At 45.5% G+C, this 18,852-nt stretch overlaps 1 protein-coding gene across 2 annotated transcripts in view; it reads right to left on the bottom strand.

The window, feature by feature from the left end:
* TBL3 (transducin beta like 3) overlaps positions 1–18,852 on the bottom strand; it is a 197,719-nt gene that overhangs the window by 142,147 nt on the left and 36,720 nt on the right. Inside the window, exons 3-4 of one of the 2 annotated variants that reach the window (XM_078664865.1) lie at positions 12,475–12,570; positions 795–842 (exon numbers count right to left, since the gene is read on the bottom strand). In XM_078664865.1, coding sequence (XP_078520991.1) covers positions 795–842; positions 12,475–12,570 — 144 coding nt within the window. The remainder of the gene's footprint in view (positions 1–794; positions 843–12,474; positions 12,571–18,852) is intronic. The other variant, XM_078664866.1, reaches the window with a different exon arrangement.

An 18,852-nucleotide genomic window follows, 5' to 3' on the forward strand; every position in this document is an offset into this window, starting at 1 on the left:
TACTTCAATTCTGGAATTCCACTTTCCAGCCTCAGGCTATAGGTCCACAACCCACACATTCCAAGTGGTTTGTAATTTGGGCATTTATGCTGCATTGTTGCAGAGAAAAAAACAAGTGTTGACCTTCAATAAAACACTTTTTCATATACCAAGGGTCAATGACTTAGTGCAATTGCAGCAGGACTACAGCAATTCCTTTAATCTAGAGAAACCCCCCCTCGAGTGCTCTTCAACAGTCTACAATTAATACAGAAATTAACAGTGTCATTGCTCACCTGACTTTCCTGGCGTGACCAAGCAAACCCAATTCTGACCTCTGTGCATATATTCAAAGATAACTTTTTGTAGGCTAAAGCTATCGCCCATTTTGCTATCTACCAGACGGCTTCCAGCCTTACAACGGCCGTACTTCGATGTCAAAGGCAGGAACAAAACCTTTGTTTAGATCAACAATACCAAATCTAGAACAGTTACTGAGGGTTGTAGTGCCTTCTATGTAGTAGTGGCCACTATTTGAACTGTCTCCATTGCTCTGTGCACCAAAGCCTGCCTGCACAGATTTTGAAAGTTCCTTAAAACATGGTTGTTTATTTAATAGGTTCATTCTGGTTTGGTCTCCTTGCTCTTTTTGCAAGTTTTTATCCTGTATATAGTTTTAGGTATTGTGTTACTCTGACAGCACTAAGAAGATATGGGTACAAACATGTAAGAAAATATAAATAACATAACAAATATATCACTTCAGTCGCTTCAATAAGAAAAACTACATTTAGAGACAGTGGGCTATAGCCTACCTCATCGTCTGGGCTAAGAGCAAATGACGAAATGTCCTCCTGGTCATCCTATGAAGGATAGGAAATAACACACCTCAAATAAGACAGAGCAAATTCAGCAGCTAATCAGTAGTAAAAAAAATCATAAAACTTAACATATCAAATTCCAGCAACAAACCAAACTATTACATGGTCTACAGAAATTCAAAGTGTTGACAATAACGAATCATGACATATTATGGTATAAATATTGTAGGTAAAAAAATTAACATACACGTCTATTTTTCAGAGTGTAACACCAGACTAAAAGTTCCATTACAGAACAAATCAACAATAAAAGGAGAATTATCAAAAAGAAATATGGTGAAATCATGTACAAGTAAATTCAGATGAGCATAAACTTATGAAAAGAGCAGTATAGAACTAAGGAAGATCAGGATCCTACAGTCTAGATTTGACATCTGCCTTGAACAAAGCTTGTGAGTTATGAAGAACAGGAGGTGTGGTCCTGTATCACCAATGGACTAAACTGGGCAGCCTTTAATAATCAGAGGACGACAACTAAGTACGAGCTGCAATTGGCAGAAGGTAGGAAATATGATGCTTGACAGTCGCAATAGTTTTGCCGAGTGGAACTCTTCTAAATTCATATGCTCTGCATTAATTTGCCATCTAGTGTTTGGGGCTTAAAATCCTGGCAAAGTTGTATTTCTTTTTGGGTGTTGAGCAGGGTCTCTGAAGACAAGCATAAACCCACAATGACTCAGTGTGTCAACTCCATCTTGGGATTCTTTGTTTCCACTGCTCTTATAATTGCGTAGCATGCTTTTGTCTGTTTCATCTCTTGATTTTTTTTCTTCACTTGTGTTGTAGTATGTGGAGTTGTGTTTTCATTCTTTTGATGCGGTTATTGACCGATTTGATGTGTTTTTTGTGGTCAACCATGGATGTGTTCTTTGCTGGCATCTTTTTGTTCAATATAGTTGAGATCCAATTATAAACGGTCTGTTTGTCTTTCATTCGCATGTTAATTGGGGCTCTTTCAAGATGGTAGTGAGTTGCTGTATGTCTAGTTTATTCCATTGTCTGTAAGAGAAATAGTTGTTGTTGGTTTTTGGTGCCATTGAAGTGATGGATAGGTTACCTGGTAGAGATCAATCGATCAATCAATCAATCAATCAGGGGTTTGTATAGCACGGCTACTCACCAGTCAGAGTCTCAAGGCACTGTGGGGGGGGGGGGGGCAGGGGGGGGGATGGCGGCTGCCGGTCCGCCTGGGTATGGAGTCAAAGAGCCAGGTCTTAAGATCCTTCCCAAATTGGGACAGCGATGCAGATTGCCTGAGATGGGGGAGTTCCAGGTCTTGGCGGCAAGGTAGGAGAAGGATCTTCCTCCACTTCTGGTCTTGTGGATCCTTGGGACGAAGGCCAGGGTGAGGTGGGCAGAGAGGAGTTGTCTGGCGAGTGTGTGGAATGCAAGGCGGTGGTTCGGATATTCTGGTCCTGCGTTGTGGAGAGCTTTGTAGGTATGTGCGATGAGCTTGATGGTGATTCTCTTGAGAATTAGGAGCCAGTGGAGTAGTCGGATGTGTTGTGTTATAGACCAGTCTTGCCTAGGCGTTTTCGGACATTCTGTAGTTTCCTAAGCTGTTTCTGAGTGATGCCGGCATAGAGTGTGTTGCTGTAGTTGAGTCTGCTGGTGACGAATGCGTGGGTGACCGTCTTTCTGGATTCTGTGGGGATCCATCTGAATGAATGCCTTTCAAAGCAGGCAGAGCGTGTGGAAGCAGGATGAAGATACTGCGTTGATTTGGTGGTTCATTGAGAGTGAGGAGTCCAGTATAATGTAGTGGTTGCGTGCATAATCCGTGGGGGTAGGAGGGGTTCCTAGCAAAGCGGACCACCAGGAGTCATCCCAGGCTGAGGGGGTGGGTCCCATTATGAGTACTTGAGTCTTGTCCAAGTTGAGCATCAGGCAGCTGACTTTTATCCATGTAGCAACGGCCTTCATTCGGCTGTGAAAGTTGATTCTGGCAGCTGTGGGTTCATTGTTGAGGGAGAGGATTAGCTGGGTGTCGTCAGCGTAGGAGACTATGTTGAGTCCGTGGCTTCTGGTGATGGCTGCATGGGGGGCATGTAGACGTTGAAGAGGGTGGGGCTCAGGGAGGAGCCCTGGGGCACTCAACAGCTGATCTAGAGATGGTCTAGCATGCTATTATTTATACCTGTTATTGTGAGATGCTGCCTCTATCTTATCCTAAATGTGACTGTCTGAGTCCTGTGCGACATCTTGGAGTATGTCATGGGTGTACTCTAGGTGTATTTGAGTGGCCTCTTGGTTTTGCCCACCTATTCATCTGTCGTCCCTGGGTCATTTTGTCACATTTTTGGGGGGTCGTGTATGAGGAAGTTAAAGCATCAAATTCTTTCTTTCCTTTTTAAAAAAAAAAAAGATATTTGTCATTTTGGCTTTTAGTCTGCATTTCTATCTTTCTCCATCAACCTTTTTATGGGTCTTGTATATCTTAGGCTATAATGTTTTGGGCTGTTTGTCCATCAGCTTTCTCTGATCTCGGTGTCCTGTGCATGCCAATCCAGACGGTTTCATCTTTTTTGCTACATAACTATCTTTGTGTTTCGATTTCAGTGTCAAGTCCTCTGGGCTTATGGACATTCGCGTTTTCAACGTCAAAGGCTTTGTTTTTTATTTTACTGGAGTCTCTGTTCGGCTCCAACGGCAATTCTTTCTGAAGCATTGTTATTTAAGCTTTTTTGGCATAAAAGTAATGTCTTTCGGTGCCACATCAATTATCATGATGCGAGTTGTGTCCTGGACATCACAATCCTAAATATGTTCCCTCAATGCCTACAGGTGTAAGATGCATTCTGCTCAGATAAACTGTATTTTGCAAAGATCTGTCCTGCTTCATGAGACAAGGCACATCGTGGCCCAACTTTGCTCCTCTTGGATTTTCAGTCTTTGGTATGAAATAGCCGCAGGCCTTGCAGATTTCAGATATATGGTCCTTCGGAAGACAGAGATTGCATTATTTGGGATCATGTGCCTATGCACATTTTTGGAGCCACTTTACTCAGAAATGAAATGGAGTATTTTCTATGACTCTTACTTACAGAGAAGGCCCCAAGTGAAACAGTTCCACCAGAATATAGATTTTCTGACACCCTATAGTTGATGTTTTCCACAGAAATAATTACTCTCCTTCGCAAATTAGTACTGTCTTGGCTGATGGTGTTCATCTCCGAGATGTTTGTTCATCGGATTTCAACCTGGATTGTTCTGTAATCTTTCTCGCTTCTGAACCCAAGAGTGGAAAAAAGGAACATAAAGCTAGAAGTGGTGCATTTGGGCATTATGAGCTTATGCTTGACGTTCTACACTCCGCCTATGGAAGCTAGCAAACAGAAAAAAACTTGAACTGAGTCATGATTTCCAGACCCAACCACTGGAAGTTCATGCAGAGTAACCCAAAATATTTCAGACAATTGTTTGCCTTTTTTCCCATAGATTCTAAACAGACTTGAAAAGGGGAGTAAAGGAGGCCAAATTTGATTATCACGGAATGCCATTCCAACAGTCAGAAGCATGTGTTCTGTGCGGATATCACTTTAAGTATCAACAGCATAAACAGTAATGAGTAAGAAGATTAAAATGGATGACTTTTAGATCGTTCAAACCAAACATAAAATCAAACACACAAAGGGAAGGGAGAAACTAATTCTAGAGTTGCAGCAACATTGGCTCCATTTAGAAAAGAATATGCACTCCTAATCTCAAATTGTTATAGCTCCACAAACATTTACAGAGGTAAACACAAATCCTACCATAAAAATAATATGCAAGATATGACTTCAACATGCATGTGTATTATTATTATTCCAATTAAACATCCATCATTTAGTTAGACGTGGTGCAAATTACAAGTAGATCAAGCAGAATCAACAATACATGTGTTTCGTCGTTTAGATTCATAGCAACCCATGTGGAATTCTGAGCTAAGGACAGTCATATCTAAAAGAACCTAGGCCTTCAAATTCAGGCTACCAGATTGTGCCTGAACCTCAACTTAAGGCACTGACCTCTTGCACAAGGCTTACTGGAACAAAGACTCGGACTACCTCAAAGTTCGTGTCCCAACACACCGGCCTGGAATGATGCCTCAGTGATCACCTCACATTTGAAACAGCAACCTTCCTTTAAATGTTTAAGGCACAGTGATTGATCACGGACAGGAAAATGCCTTAACTCTGGGACACACTGGATCATTGCCCAATCTAAAGAGAACTGCTTAGATATTCATTACACAACCATTGGACAATCAGTCGTGACCCGTGGCAGGAACAGAAAAATGCTTGATAGTGCTCTACCCGTGCTTGAAGAATGCCATCTATGTTTGCCTGTTGTGTGCAAGGAAATATTTCAACATAGTTAACAATAAAATCAACAGAATGACAGAAAAGTAAGCCCAAAAAATATATTGTTAATTAAATAGTTCTCTTTTAATATTAGCAAAAAGTATGCAAATGGAAGAAGTCTAACAGGCAATGAATACAGCCCTGTTGTTGTCTACAATATGCCTTAAGTGTTCAAGCAAAACGTTGGTGGGTTTATTTTTTATTTTCTTTATATCAATAGTTTAGAGAAACAAGAGCTTATGTACCTAGTGTAAATTAGCCTCAGGTAAAAATATATGTCATTGGTACAACTACATTGTAGAGAATACTGCTATGATAAGTTAACTATTAATCACTTGCAAAAAATCAATTCATTCTTCGAAAGGTGCTGAAGAAAGACAGGTTTCAGTCCTAAAAAACACCTATCTTCTTATCTTACAAGACTTACAAGCCTCTTTACTTGCACACAGCAGGAAGATTTAAGTGTGGTCAGCATGCGGCCAAAAGTGGCAAATTTGAAATTCATTTATAGTCACGGCAGGTGGGCTATCAGGACTTTTTTATGTTGTGTTTGTGACTGCAGAGACAGGATTTTAATTCTATTCTCTAAAAGATCTTATATTACTCCCAAAGTACTCCCAATTACTGTCAACTTTGTTAGGATGAAAATACTACATTTTAAAACTATGAAATCTAACATCTGTTTTATACTTAAAACATAGAACTATTTATGAAAACATGGGGTGCTTGTAGTAACCATTTTAGATTGCATGTAATTGGAGCCTGTGGGTAGCTAGGACTGAAGAAGTTGTTTTAGGGATGGAGCTTTGCTAAAAGGTATGTATGGCGGAGTACCAACTACAGAGATGAGCTTGGTATTCCCTGTAAGTAAATACCAGCATTTTATTGAAGTCATTTCTTGCATTTTGTCACTATGGCAGGTCATTCCCTTTTACTGCCCCTACACATCTGATCACTGTTCTCTACTTCTAACATGATGTGCACATTGGTGCTTAAACTGTACAACTTTAAAATTAAATGCTCGATCTCTAGTTTGGTGGACAGTGTACTCTGTCGCCACAGAGACAGAGTACTGTATCCGCCAAACTCTTGGTGTACCCGTCCTATTTTGAGAAGGGCTAACCCCAAGGTTCATGCGAACAGAGTAGGATTTACTCCAATGGCCCAAGGGAGTATGGGGCGTCAGAGGCAAGCCATCAAACTACCACCTTATTTAGAGTGGTAAGTCGAATGAAATAACCTGCTGGTGAGGTACAGTATAAAAAAAAAATCACAAACTACCTCCACATCATGGCAGAAAACTTCCATGATGTTTGGGCCTTTAGTTTCTACTTTCCCAAAAACAAACTCCCGCTCTGGAAGTTTGTTTTTGGAAAAGTAAAAGCTTTCAAAAGTTTGGAATAAGTGTCCATCACCAAATGCCAACTTGTAAATGGCCTTGTATGAACCGCTGTCACGATGGTTCAAACAAGCCCAAAGAATTCACTGCAAGGCCAGCTGTTGACTCTAAATTTAGAAGGCGGAATATTACTCTGTCTGTCAACCTCTAAATCATGAGAGTTCAGTTAACCAACAAACTATTTCCCAAAGTAGCTGTTTTGAATAAAACAAAAACAACCTGCTGATAATTTAGCAACATGCGAGATTTATTCTCATTTATAGAATTTTTTCTTTTTGTAACACTATTTTTAGTGCATGGAAATACAAAAGAATTTTATATACAATATATACATCCAAAAACATAAATCACAATAAAACATTTACATATTTCATACGCACTTGGCCATTCAGTCATACAACACACATTCACACAATATAACATCAATGTAGAAGAACGAAAACAATAGGTCCACGTATCGGTGGTGAATTAACGGAAAAAATCTTTTCGTGATTTTCAATTCAAACATATGTACAAGTCACAGTTCTCACAGAGACAACTTTAGTGAATGGGTAGATTCCTATTGCCCGCACAACCAGCCTAAAATCATGAGTGAACTGACTACCTTCTTGTTAGAGCCACTTACTGCCATCTGGAACGCCTCTCTACAACTAGGCCAATTCCCCTCTGCCTGGAAGGAAGCCCTGCTTGTGCCTATCCTAAAGAAATCTGATGCTGACCCCACGCAATTCAGTAATTATAGGCCCATTTCCCTCCTTCCGAAACCCGCGAAGGTCTTGGAGAAGGCAGTCCAATTACAACTTGCAGAATACCTAGAGACTAACTCCCTTCTTCATGACTCCCAGTCCGGCTTCCGTACTGGTTTCAGTACGGAGACCGCACTGCTAGAAGTATCGGAGACTGTGCGAGAATGTGTGGATAAGGGCGAGGAGGCCATGCTGGTCCTCCTCGACCTATCCGCCGCTTTCGATACGGTGTCCCACAAAATTCTTCTAGACCGACTGGAGCAGATTGGACTGAGTGGCACTGCCCTGGCGTGGATCAGTTCCTTTCTCCAAGGACGATTACAGAGGGTTCTTCTCAGACCGTTTAAATCAGGATGCAAACCTCTTGTACGTGGAGTCCCACAAGGCTCAGCATTGAGTCCTTTGTTCTTCAATGTCTACCTGGCCCCGCTGGCCAAGGTAGTGGAGGCATGTGGAGTCAGAGTGATCTCTTATGCTGATGATACACAGCTGATATTTTCTTTTAGAGATCACTCTGACTCCAGCCTCTCTAGTTTCCGCCATTGTCTTGGCGAAATTTGTTCTTGGATGTCCTCGAACCATCTGCGGCTTAACACCGATAAGACGGAGGTTTTGTTCTTTAATCAAAAAATGATTATACCACCCTCATTATGGTGGCCAACGGTACTCAACCCCCCCCCCAATTCCGGTTCACTCTGCCCGCAATTTGGGGTTCATATTTGATGATACGCTTTCCTGCAGCCCTCAAATTAACAAGGTTACTGCTGCCTGCTTTGGTAAATGAAAAATGATGAGAAAGATCTTTCCATTTTTGCCAATGGAGGCACGCAGAACAGTCACTCAGGCCTTAATTACCTCCCACCTGGATTATGCCAACAGTCTATATGCTGGGGCCCCTCTATATCAAATTGAACGCCTGCAAGTAGTTCAAAATGCGGCAGCAAGACTGATTGGCAATATCCCATACAGACACCCTATCTCAGCGTTTCGCAAAGAACTCCATTGGCTCCCTATAGCCTACCGTATTAAGTTTAAAACGCTTATTCTTGCTTTCCGCGCTCTGAACAGAACCGGCCCAGACTATTTAAGAAAGAGATTGAGACTGTCCCACTCAGTGAGAGACCTTCGCTCTAACAACCTGCGTCTCATGCTTGTGCCAAGATTCCGTCGCACAAGAATGGGTGGCAGAGCCTTTGCTGTTCTTGCTGCCAAACATTGGAACAGCTTACCGATCGACCTCAGATTTGCCCCATCCGAAGCTCGGTTCCGCAGAGGTCTGAAAACGTGGCTATTTTCATCCATTTAGATTGCTCCTTTTCCTCCTGCTGACAATTTTAGCGTCGGGACACCCCCGTTGGGGGTAGCCGCGCGCTTTACAAATTCCGTAAATAAATAAATAGGTGAATCATTCTCCAAACCTGAGGGAAGGACGGATGCCTCTCTTAATCGCGGACGAGTAGCCATTTTCAAGCAACAAGGAGGAAACTGGAAGATGCCAGCGAGTTAGAAGTTGTCACTCTAGCGGCCTTTGTGAGCACTTCTTCCTTTGGAAATACTATTGAAACATCGCATTAGGAATCTACCCATTCACTAAAGTTGTGATTATTCGACAGTTGCCTTAAGAACCCTTCCGGTCCTGAGGAGAACCCCACTACCACACAGGGGTTCGAAACGCGTCGACCGACCCTGTCCCGTATCTGGTTCATAACTGGTGTTTCATAATAGCCCTATGAATTTGTTACAAGAGATGTGAACACTCTGTGAGAACTGTGACTTGTACATATGTTTGAATTGAAAATCACGAAAAGATGTTTTCCGTTAATTCACCACCGATACGTGGACCTATTGTTTTCGTTCTTCTACATTGATGTTATATTGTGTGAATGTGTGTTGTATGACTGAATGGCCAAGTGCGTATGAAATATGTAAATGTTTTATTGTGATTTATGTTTTTGGATGTATATATTGTATATAAAATTCTTTTGTATTTCCATGCACTAAAAATAGTGTTACAAAAAAAAAAAATTCTATAAATGAGAATAAATCTCGCATGTTGCTAAATTATCAGCAGGTTGTTTTTGTTTTATTCAAAACAGCTACTTTGGGAAATAGTTTGTTGGTTAACTGAACTCTCAGCATTGGCCACTGTTTTGCTATATATATTTGATTGGACTCAGCCTTGCTGAGGTAGGAGTCAAGGCCCTTTCGTGTTTTTAACCTCTAAATCATGGCGCAAGTTCTCACTACTGTGCCTTAATTTTCATTGGTTTTCAGATGCCTAAACCAATTGCTTTCTGTAACTTAAAAGTCAATAATGTTTCAGTTTTAGCCTAACACATGAGCTTGAATCACTGTTACATTATTGTATTAGCTTTGATGAAATGTCACTGGTACCAAAAAAGCTTCTCTATAGATGCCAAAAGTCGACAGATGAACATTTCATGAAACTGAACTTTACTATCTACTAAGATTAATGCTAAAGAAAATAATGTTGCATTTTTCATTGGACTTACGAATGACAGGCTTGTTGTTCTAAACCCTTCAGTTGGTGATTACTAGGTTATATTATAACAGTGTTCCAATGATTCACTGCATCCCCCACTTTGTGTTCATGCTTTAACCAAACTGCTTTTGTCTGGCCAATCAACAGAAAAAAGCACCGCAATTTGTTTCCTCTCAGATACTTTGGCATTCTGAAGAGTGTACGGGTTAGACCAGAGAAGCCTCTTATGTGGACAGAGGTGTTGGCTGGACTACAGACAGTAACGAGACCTGGCTCTGGATGGGAGGCTCCCAACTAATGATGAGAAAAAAAGGAAAGGTACCCTGGGTACCTAGGGCCTGGGAGCTTAAGAGGGTCCCCTGGGACCCCCTCACTGGGACCAGGCCACTGCCCTTGCAGCTGGCATGCCCCATGGAGGGGGAAAAATTACAAAGTCGACATGGCACCCTGCCTGGGTGCCATGCCAGCCAGCACCGCCTGAAGGTATAGGTAAGTCACCCCTCTAGTAGTCCTCACAGCCTTAAGGCAGAGTGCACTATACCACAGGTGATTGCAGCTCTGCATGAGTAGATATGCAACTACAATATTAAGGTCCATTCCATAATATTGTAAGTGCCAGTGAAGCCATAGAGATTAGATGGGCTGCAAGCTCGACAACTCGAGTTCCACAGCAGCATGAAGGATTTTCTGAACCCAGGAGTGTTTGGTACCAACAACTCCTCTCAATAAATCCACACTGATACCAGTGTGAGATTTATTGTACCATGTACTCAGAGGGTACCTCAGAGGTGTCCCCTGGAAACCTACCAACCCTGTGGGGTCTCCAACCAGCTGTAGGCAGCCAGGCACCACCAGGCATGTTTCTGGACCCCTGGGTAGAGAGCCCCTGCTCTCTGGGAGCAGAAACAATGCAATTCCTGGTTAGAGCTGTCACACCTTCTCCCCTAGGATGGGTTTGTGCTCGAAGGGCGAAGGTTCAAAGACCTGCCACCATTATAATGCGACCCTCAGCCTCTGCTGCAAGCAGCAGACAGCTGCCCCCATTTTACACCCTCACTTTGGGCAGGAAAAACAGTAGGAAAACTTAAAAGACTAGGAGGTGTGCCCACCTCTGCCAACTGCAACCCTATGGTGGGGGAGGCAAGCTGAAGCACATCTTTCAGTCCCGACATCTTGAAGATGGGGGCCCCCTCCAATCAGGGCTAGGCCTATGCCCCCTCCCACAGGAGGGTGGCATAATAGAGGATGTAGTCACACGATGTAAGGTAAACATTGGCTCTACCTGCTAGGCCCCTAAATCTAGTATTTAGATTGCTCCCCCAGACCTGGAACTCAGATCCAGGAAGACCTAAGAAGAAAGAAGACATCCATGCAGAGAAGACTATAGACGCTGACTGCCTTGACTCCAGCCTTCCTAGGCCTGTCTCCTGGGAGGACTGCTGCCTTCGATAAAGACTCCAATCTCCCGTGCACCAAATGCTCAAGGCCAAAGTCTGAGCGGCTCACCTGTGCAGTGAAGTCTTCCCAGCGAGCCTGACCACAAGTCCACTGTTGGCTGATCTCTCCTGATCTCCATGGCAGCGCCTGCAGTGTGAATCCAGAGACTCCACTGACAGCAACCGGCTCTGGTAGGAAGACTGACATCGAAAGGCACCCCTGGATCCAAAGCCACTAGACCTTGGTGAGCTGAACCGACGGTACCCCTAAGACCCCCCTACAACTCTACCTACCTCTGTTGTCGTTGGTCTCCCTCCTGCAACCTCCAGTGCAATGCCTGCAGTCTGTTTGCCAAAAGAAGAATCTACATTGAAAAGCATTAGGCGCCAGATGCTGAAATTGCACCCTGCACCCAGCCGCCCCTGTGCCGATGATGGTGTATGTTTGGTGCCGCTTTGTGTGTCCCCCATTACTCCCCCACCTCCCCCCCCCCCCAACCCCCCAGTACTGGTCATAACCCTCAAAGCTTGGCCCATGCAACCAATCCACTTACCCACAAGCAGTGTGGCTCCGGGCACACCCATTCTCCATTGAATTGCATTGGGCCAAACTCCGATTTTGACCTCTGTACCCGGCCACTTCTGTGCTACTGCAACTTTGGTACTCACCTGACCTGGGGGGCAACCCTGCTGACCTTTCGTACCGAAGACTAGAATTGTAAGTGTGTTACTTACCTGTTTAACCGCAAAATTGTATTCAACATGGGATAACATTGAACTGTTCTGAAAATCTTGTGTCGATTTTTAAAAGTGAAAATATTTTAGTCTGAAAAAAAAGTACTTACCTTATTGCGTAGATCTCCTTTTTGAGTCGTGTGTCCATTATTGGTCAATGTTGTGCCATAGATGTCTTACACTCCTCTGTGTTAGGCCTAAGGCTGCTCGCCACACAGCCACTAATAGAGCACTTTGGGTTTTACATTGAGCCCTGTACACTTTTGAGGAACCCCTGGACTCTGCACTGTATAACCACCTAGTGGCATACCATATACAAAGCCAGCTTCCTACAGCCCTGAACTTCAAACTTCCAAGATTTCTTAACAAACATCTTTGAACTGTAAAAGGTTCACCGCTGGAAGATTAGTAAGTAGGCACTATGTAATTTGAAATGGATTCACTCTTACCTGTTCGACACTGTGAACGACTGCTCCCGTTGCAATCTCAAGTACGTTTAGCTTCATGCCACACATGCAAAACATGTTCTTGCCATCTTTGCTTATCTGCAATGGAATTAAAAGCATGTGTGAATGAAGAAGATGCCTGAAAGAACATGAATACATATCTTAGTGCCTGTCAAGGCAGCTCACCAGCAAATTGATACTTTTCTAAAGATAGAATAGGAGCATGGCACCTAAACTGGAGGAGCAGGTACCAGATGGGTTTCATTGAAGGGCATCCCCCAATGTGAGTCTTCAGCAAAAACATGCCCATGGAAAACTCTCTACAGAACTCTCTACTTAAATGCAGAAGTAGTTAAAAATGTACTTTGGAGGCAGACGGAGATTTAATAGCTTATCGACTTCATCTACTTTTAACACACCAACTCTCAGTTGTCTCCAGGTTTTTCCTTGCTAAAAGTGTGTTCTGCCTGTTGCTTTGGGCTGCCCCCAGTGGCTCCCTTTATACCAGAGGCAACGAGGTGTGATGTCCTCATCGCCACAAGTTGCATTTCATGTATGCTACTTACCCCAACCACACAAGTACCGTTTTTACGTTCCTCTAGCTCCTGATATCCCTCAATTGACTTCCATTACTGTGGAACACCTAATTTCATTTTTATTTGTGTTTTTACTGAGTCTATACGAGGATACAAGGTAGGATTAAACTTTATTTAAAAAACAATGTAATCAGTAACCAATTATGGATTCATGCATAGGAAATATTATAGACGGTGATTTGACACCTGCACAAAAGGAAAGGGGGGGCCGCTCGGGCCCCACGCACACATGGCTGGGCCCAGCCCCCTCACCCGCCCTGATTGGTCCGTGGGTCCCGTCATTGACCGGAAGCAGTTTTACACTTCCGGCTCAAGGGGTCGGGACCCTTAGCAAAGGGGGGGGGGGGGGGGGGGGGGGGTTTAAGAGCCAGGGGAGCGCGGGGAGCGTCCTCTTTGTGCCCGCGCTTCCCAGGCTCGCTCCTCGCCCCACAGCGACAGTAACTTTCTTCTCTTATTTTCCAGGTTTTAGCGAGTTGGAGCGGCGGTCGGCATTCTCATCGAATGGAAGGAGCAGGATTGCCGATCGGGGACTGCATCCGAAGGTCCGAGTCCAGCGGTGCGGTGTTCTGTGGACGGGCGCGAGGGAGCTGCAGGCACAAAGAGCAAGGTTCATTGGAATCAGGTTGTCGAGCGCAAGGTACGTTGCGGGCTCTGCGGTACGGCCGCTCGAGGATTGGCCCAACGGAGCGTGTGCGATCTGTGAGCCATAAGGAGAACGATTTCACACGGGCGAAGCAGGGTCTGCCTCGGCAGTAACTTAGTGGGAGACCAGTGCAGGGTTTTGTAAAGTTAAACTGATCGCTGTGTCTTTAGGTGGGGGCAGACTGTTACATTGTGTGTGTAAGCTTTGAAAAGCATCTTTAGGACGCAGGGCAGTTCTGGTTAAGGTGGGATTCCGGGCAAATCACTTAATCTCACTGTGCCTGACAATTTAAAGTGTCCTCACGTAACGAATCGGTGCTAAATGAAGCACGTGTATAGCTGATTTAGGGCAAGTTTGCACTATATAAAATTGTTTGAACAGCTCGTTTTTTGCATCAGCATACTGTTTGATTCAGGTTAAATTTTGCACGATAGAAAATTGTTTTGAACACCAGCTCGTTTTTGCATTAGCATACTGTTTTCCAAATGCCTAGTGGCAGCCTTTTGATAAAGTAATCAGTGGGGAGCTAATTGTGTGTATAAATCAAGCGGTGTGATTTAATAACAAGTGAGCCAAAGCATTCAGGAAGCATTTACACAGTTTGGGACGTTAAATTCCTCATTTTGTACAGCCCGAATTAGATTTTTTACTATTTTCTCATTTTAGAGTCAAAGACAAGGGACTCTGCGGACCGGGTAGCTGGGGAGCTCACGGTGGACGGCGGACTCTGAGGACACGGGCAGGCCTGCATTTCACTGCTTCTGGCGGGCCGCAGGGCTAGAGTTTGCTCGCCCAAACACTCCAGGCTAGCTGGTGTGTGCGGTCACAGTTGCGTGGTGCTTACGGCCAGCCTGTGAGCCTCCGACTTGGACAGGTACAAGGCACATTGTGCCAATAACTAACGCACTGTGCAGTGTAGGTGTAAGAGTAGTATGTCTGCCAGACGGGGTGCAGGGAATTCGCGCACGCAGCTAATGTTTCAAACAATGATGCGCAGAATGTCAGCGATGGACAAGAGATTGGGGAAGGTGGACAAATTGGGTAAGACTGTCGCTGAGTTGGGAGCGAGGGTTGAAGCACAGGCAGGACCGACGGGAAGGCCTAAACGGACCAAAGTACCGCCCAAACCAAGGGGGGATTTCGAGACACCACCGAAATGTAGCAGAACTAGGAAGGTCGCCTCCCCAAGCCCATTGTGGGAGGGGGGTCCCCGAGGCCAGTACCGAATGGAGCGCCTGTTGCACCTGGGTCACCCACGCCTGCCCCGCAAATTCCAGTAAGCGTGCAGATAGTGCAAGTCATGCCACCCATTAACCCAGTCCCTGTCATGGTCCTGCCGCCGGTCGCACCCCCGATTAACCCAGTCCCTGTCATTGTCCCGCCGGGACTTCCAGCAAGCCCGTCACCGGGGGCGGGCCAGGTGTCGCCAGAATTAGCAGCACAGATAGCAGCAGTGCTACCATGGTTGGGGATTGGGGGAATGTTACCTCCCGCAGCTGACCCCATGGCGGAGGCACAGAGAATGGTTGCACAAATCATGGTGGCTAGGGGCGAAAGTAGCACGCCGGGCGCACCGATTTCTCCCCAAACAGGTCCAGCGAGCAATGGGGGGGACAGTCAAGATCGCGGAACCAACGCAACTCGCCGAAAGTGGTAAGGAGGTTGCCCTGCCGGTACCGGGCGAAGGCGCGATTCCCTCCAGGGGGGAGAGTTTGGCGCAGCATGTATCTCAAAGTGTGAAGGAATTGATTTGGGCAGATAAATATATCAATATTTTCTCTTTGCTGATTGACAACAGGGAGTGGGAATATGCTAAATCACAGAAGGAGATGATGTTGCCTAGTGAATGGCGATCTCAGTTGTACAAATTTAGGGTAGAGGAGACGCTCATCAACTGGATCAGGGCCTTTTCTGTGTTTAGTGCAGTTACCGCCGAACGTTACCCCGGTATGCAAGCGGAGATGGCTTGCTATCAGAGCAGGATTACAATGTTTAATGAGAATCATGGGGGGGACTCATGGAAAGAATATGACATAGCTTTCAGGAAATCGAGGGAGTTTAGCAGATCTTTAGCCTGGGACAAAGTTGACTTTATTTCTTGGCATTCTCAGTTTGAGAGGGGGCAACCTGCAGGTACTAGCACTAACTGGAACAAAGGATATTCCCCCAAGCCCCAGCTGCCCTTTCAGCAGCCCTTTCGACCAGCGCAAGGCGGGGAAATGGCCAATAAGGCCAGAGGTACTACGGGTGGGAAAGGAGTCTGCTGGGATTTCAATAGGCGAACTTGCAACAGAGCACCGGGCACTTGCACATTCAGGCACGCGTGTTACATATGCGGCCACCCTTCCCACCCAGAAACGGCATGCCGGTCAAAAGGTAGTGTGTCAGGTAACAGAGGGAGGAGGAAACCAGAAAAGCGAAGGACACCCCCTTATTGCGCATTCACCTATTATAGTGGCAGCTATGATCCCTTGGCTTAATAGATACCCAAACCATACTTCCGTAAGGATACTCCAAGAAGGTTTCACACATGGTTTCCGGATTCAAGCTGGGGGTTATACCGGGACACTGCAGTGTAGGAACCAGTTGTCAGTTAAGAACAATCCCGGGGTGGTAGCAAACAAAATAGAGAAGGAACTGCGCCTAGGTAGAGTAGCGGGGCCTTTCCCGGACATCCCTGTGAAGAATGTTGTTTGCTCACCTTTAGGAGTGGTCCCGAAGAAAGAAAAGGGCGAGTATAGGCTCATACACAATCTGTCTGCACCTAAGGGCTTATCATTGAATGATGCGATTGATGAGTCCATTTGTAGTGTGAAATACGCGTCTTTTGACCAGGCTGTTGAAATGTTGAGAGTTTTGGGTCCTGGGGCACTGATGGCGAAATCAGATATTGAGTCAGCGTTTAGACTACTCCCAGTGCATCCAGCAGACCAACACTTGCTAGGTTTTTCCTTCGAAGGCAAATACTACATGGATATGTGTATGCCCATGGGTTGCTCTATTTCATGTGTTTACTTTGAAACATTCAGCTCTTTCCTGGAGTGGGTTCTGAGACAATCTACGGGCCACCAGTATGTCATGCATTACCTAGATGATTTTCTTTTCCTGGGTCTAGCGGGCTCACAGGAGTGCGCGTGGGCATTGCAGGAATTGTGCGTGCTCATGCGTGCTTTTGGGGTTCCGCTCGCGCAGGGAAAGACAGTAGGGCCATCAACATGTCTGGAATTCTTGGGAATTGAATTGGATTCCGTGGAAGTCTGTTTCAGGTTACCCAAAGATAACATTGAAAAATTCATGGCAACCATTGAACTATGTTTGCTGGAAAAGAAAGTCACTTTACAGCAGTTGCAGGTTCGCCAGGACATGCGGATATGGATTGCATTCCTGGAGGATTTCAATGGCAGAGTACTGTGGGGTGCCCCCACGCTGACCTCAGCAGAGTTAAGACTATGGACTGACGCTGCCGGCGGTGTGGGGTTTGGCGCCATACTTGGCAATAAGTGGGTGGGTCAAAGATGCCCCACCTGGTGGGAGGAGAGCGGTTTGACAACGAACATTGGGTTCCTGGAACTGTTCCCAATCTGGGTTGCGTTAAAGGTATGGCCCGAGCAATTGGCTAATCGATCGGTCATTTTTTGGTCAGTTAACATGACTGTGGTGGAATGCATCAATCAACAGGCAGCGCGGTGTAAGTTCATACTGCGCCTGATAAAGGAGATTGTGCTGAGGTGCATGAAATTGAATGTACATTTCAGGGCCAAACATGTTCCAGGGGTCTTGAATAACGCAGCTGACGCCCTTTCTCGCTTTAAGATGCAGGTATTCAGGGAGCACCTACCAGCTGCAGAGGCCTCCCCAGCTCACTTCCCATCGACACTTTGGCAGATTGGTGCCCCCAACTACATGACCTCGTGGCAGCCAGCCTAGCTCCCAGGACCAGGACAGCTTACGAAGGGGCGTTCAGTTCTTACTGTAAATTTATGGGACAGGATTGGGAGAACAAATGGGATCAGGAGGCTAGTTTGAATGGGTACATGGACACATTACACAAGGAGGGGCGCTCAGCGGCGACAGCTAGCAGACATAAGGCAGCTGTTTCCTTTTTCGCACAAGCAAGTGGAGCCAGGGATCCTACGAACAGTTTCTTAATACAAAAAGCTTTCAAAGGATGGCGGCGCTTACAGGCAACCACCGCCGATAGCAGAAGGCCGATAGGTCTAGAACGGTTGGCAGTAGTATTCCTCGCCCTGCCGGACACATGCAGTTCTTCGGTAGAGGTAATATTATTCAAGGCTGCCTTTTCCCTGGCCTTTTACGGGGCATTCCGGGTAGGCGAATTAGTGGCTAGCAACAAACTAGACAGGATAGGTAGCCTTCAGCTGAGAGATACCAGTATACGGGGCGACACAATGCGGGTTACCATCTGGAAATCCAAGACTGACCAGGAGGCTAGGGGAGAGAGTTTAGTGCTACATCGGGCACCGAATAACCCGTGCTGCCCGGTGTCACATGTAGAAGCATTAATCAAACAACGGGCGGTGAGGCAAGGGGAGCATTGCTAATGCATACGGATGGTACCCCTTTGACCAGGTTTCAGCTCCAAAGAGTCTTAGCCATGAGTATTGCCAAAGCAGGTTTAAACCCCAAGGAATTTGGGACACATTCCTTCCGGATAGGGGCAGCCACCGAGGCCACTGCGAGGGGATTGAATGTCAATAGTGTGAAGAGGATTGGGAGATGGTCTTCCAATGCCTATAAGCGTTATGTACGGCTGCACATGTTGTAAGGGTCAGTCGACACCCCCTGACGCCTGCTTTGTCTATGTTTATCTCTAGTTTCTCGGGCCTGTGACGCAGGGCGGAAACTACTACAAGATCATCAAAACCAACCATCAACATCTCGGCAACGGCAGGAAGACAAAAGGAGGACACGTGTAGTATGGGTAGTCGGTCATTCTTTTGTGAAACGTGCTAAACCAATTTTCCTTGCAGGAGCGGGTAGACGGAGGGCGGAGTGCGGGGGTTTCAATGTTTCCTTCCATGGCAGAGGGGGGCTTCGCCTCAGTCAGCTTAGGGGCTACATGTCAGATTTACTCGAAAGACACACCTCACCGCCCTCAGTGGTCATCCTGCACCTGGGGGG

This window comes from Lissotriton helveticus, chromosome 10, assembly GCF_964261635.1.
Source record: "Lissotriton helveticus chromosome 10, aLisHel1.1, whole genome shotgun sequence".
NCBI lineage: Eukaryota > Metazoa > Chordata > Amphibia > Caudata > Salamandridae > Lissotriton > Lissotriton helveticus.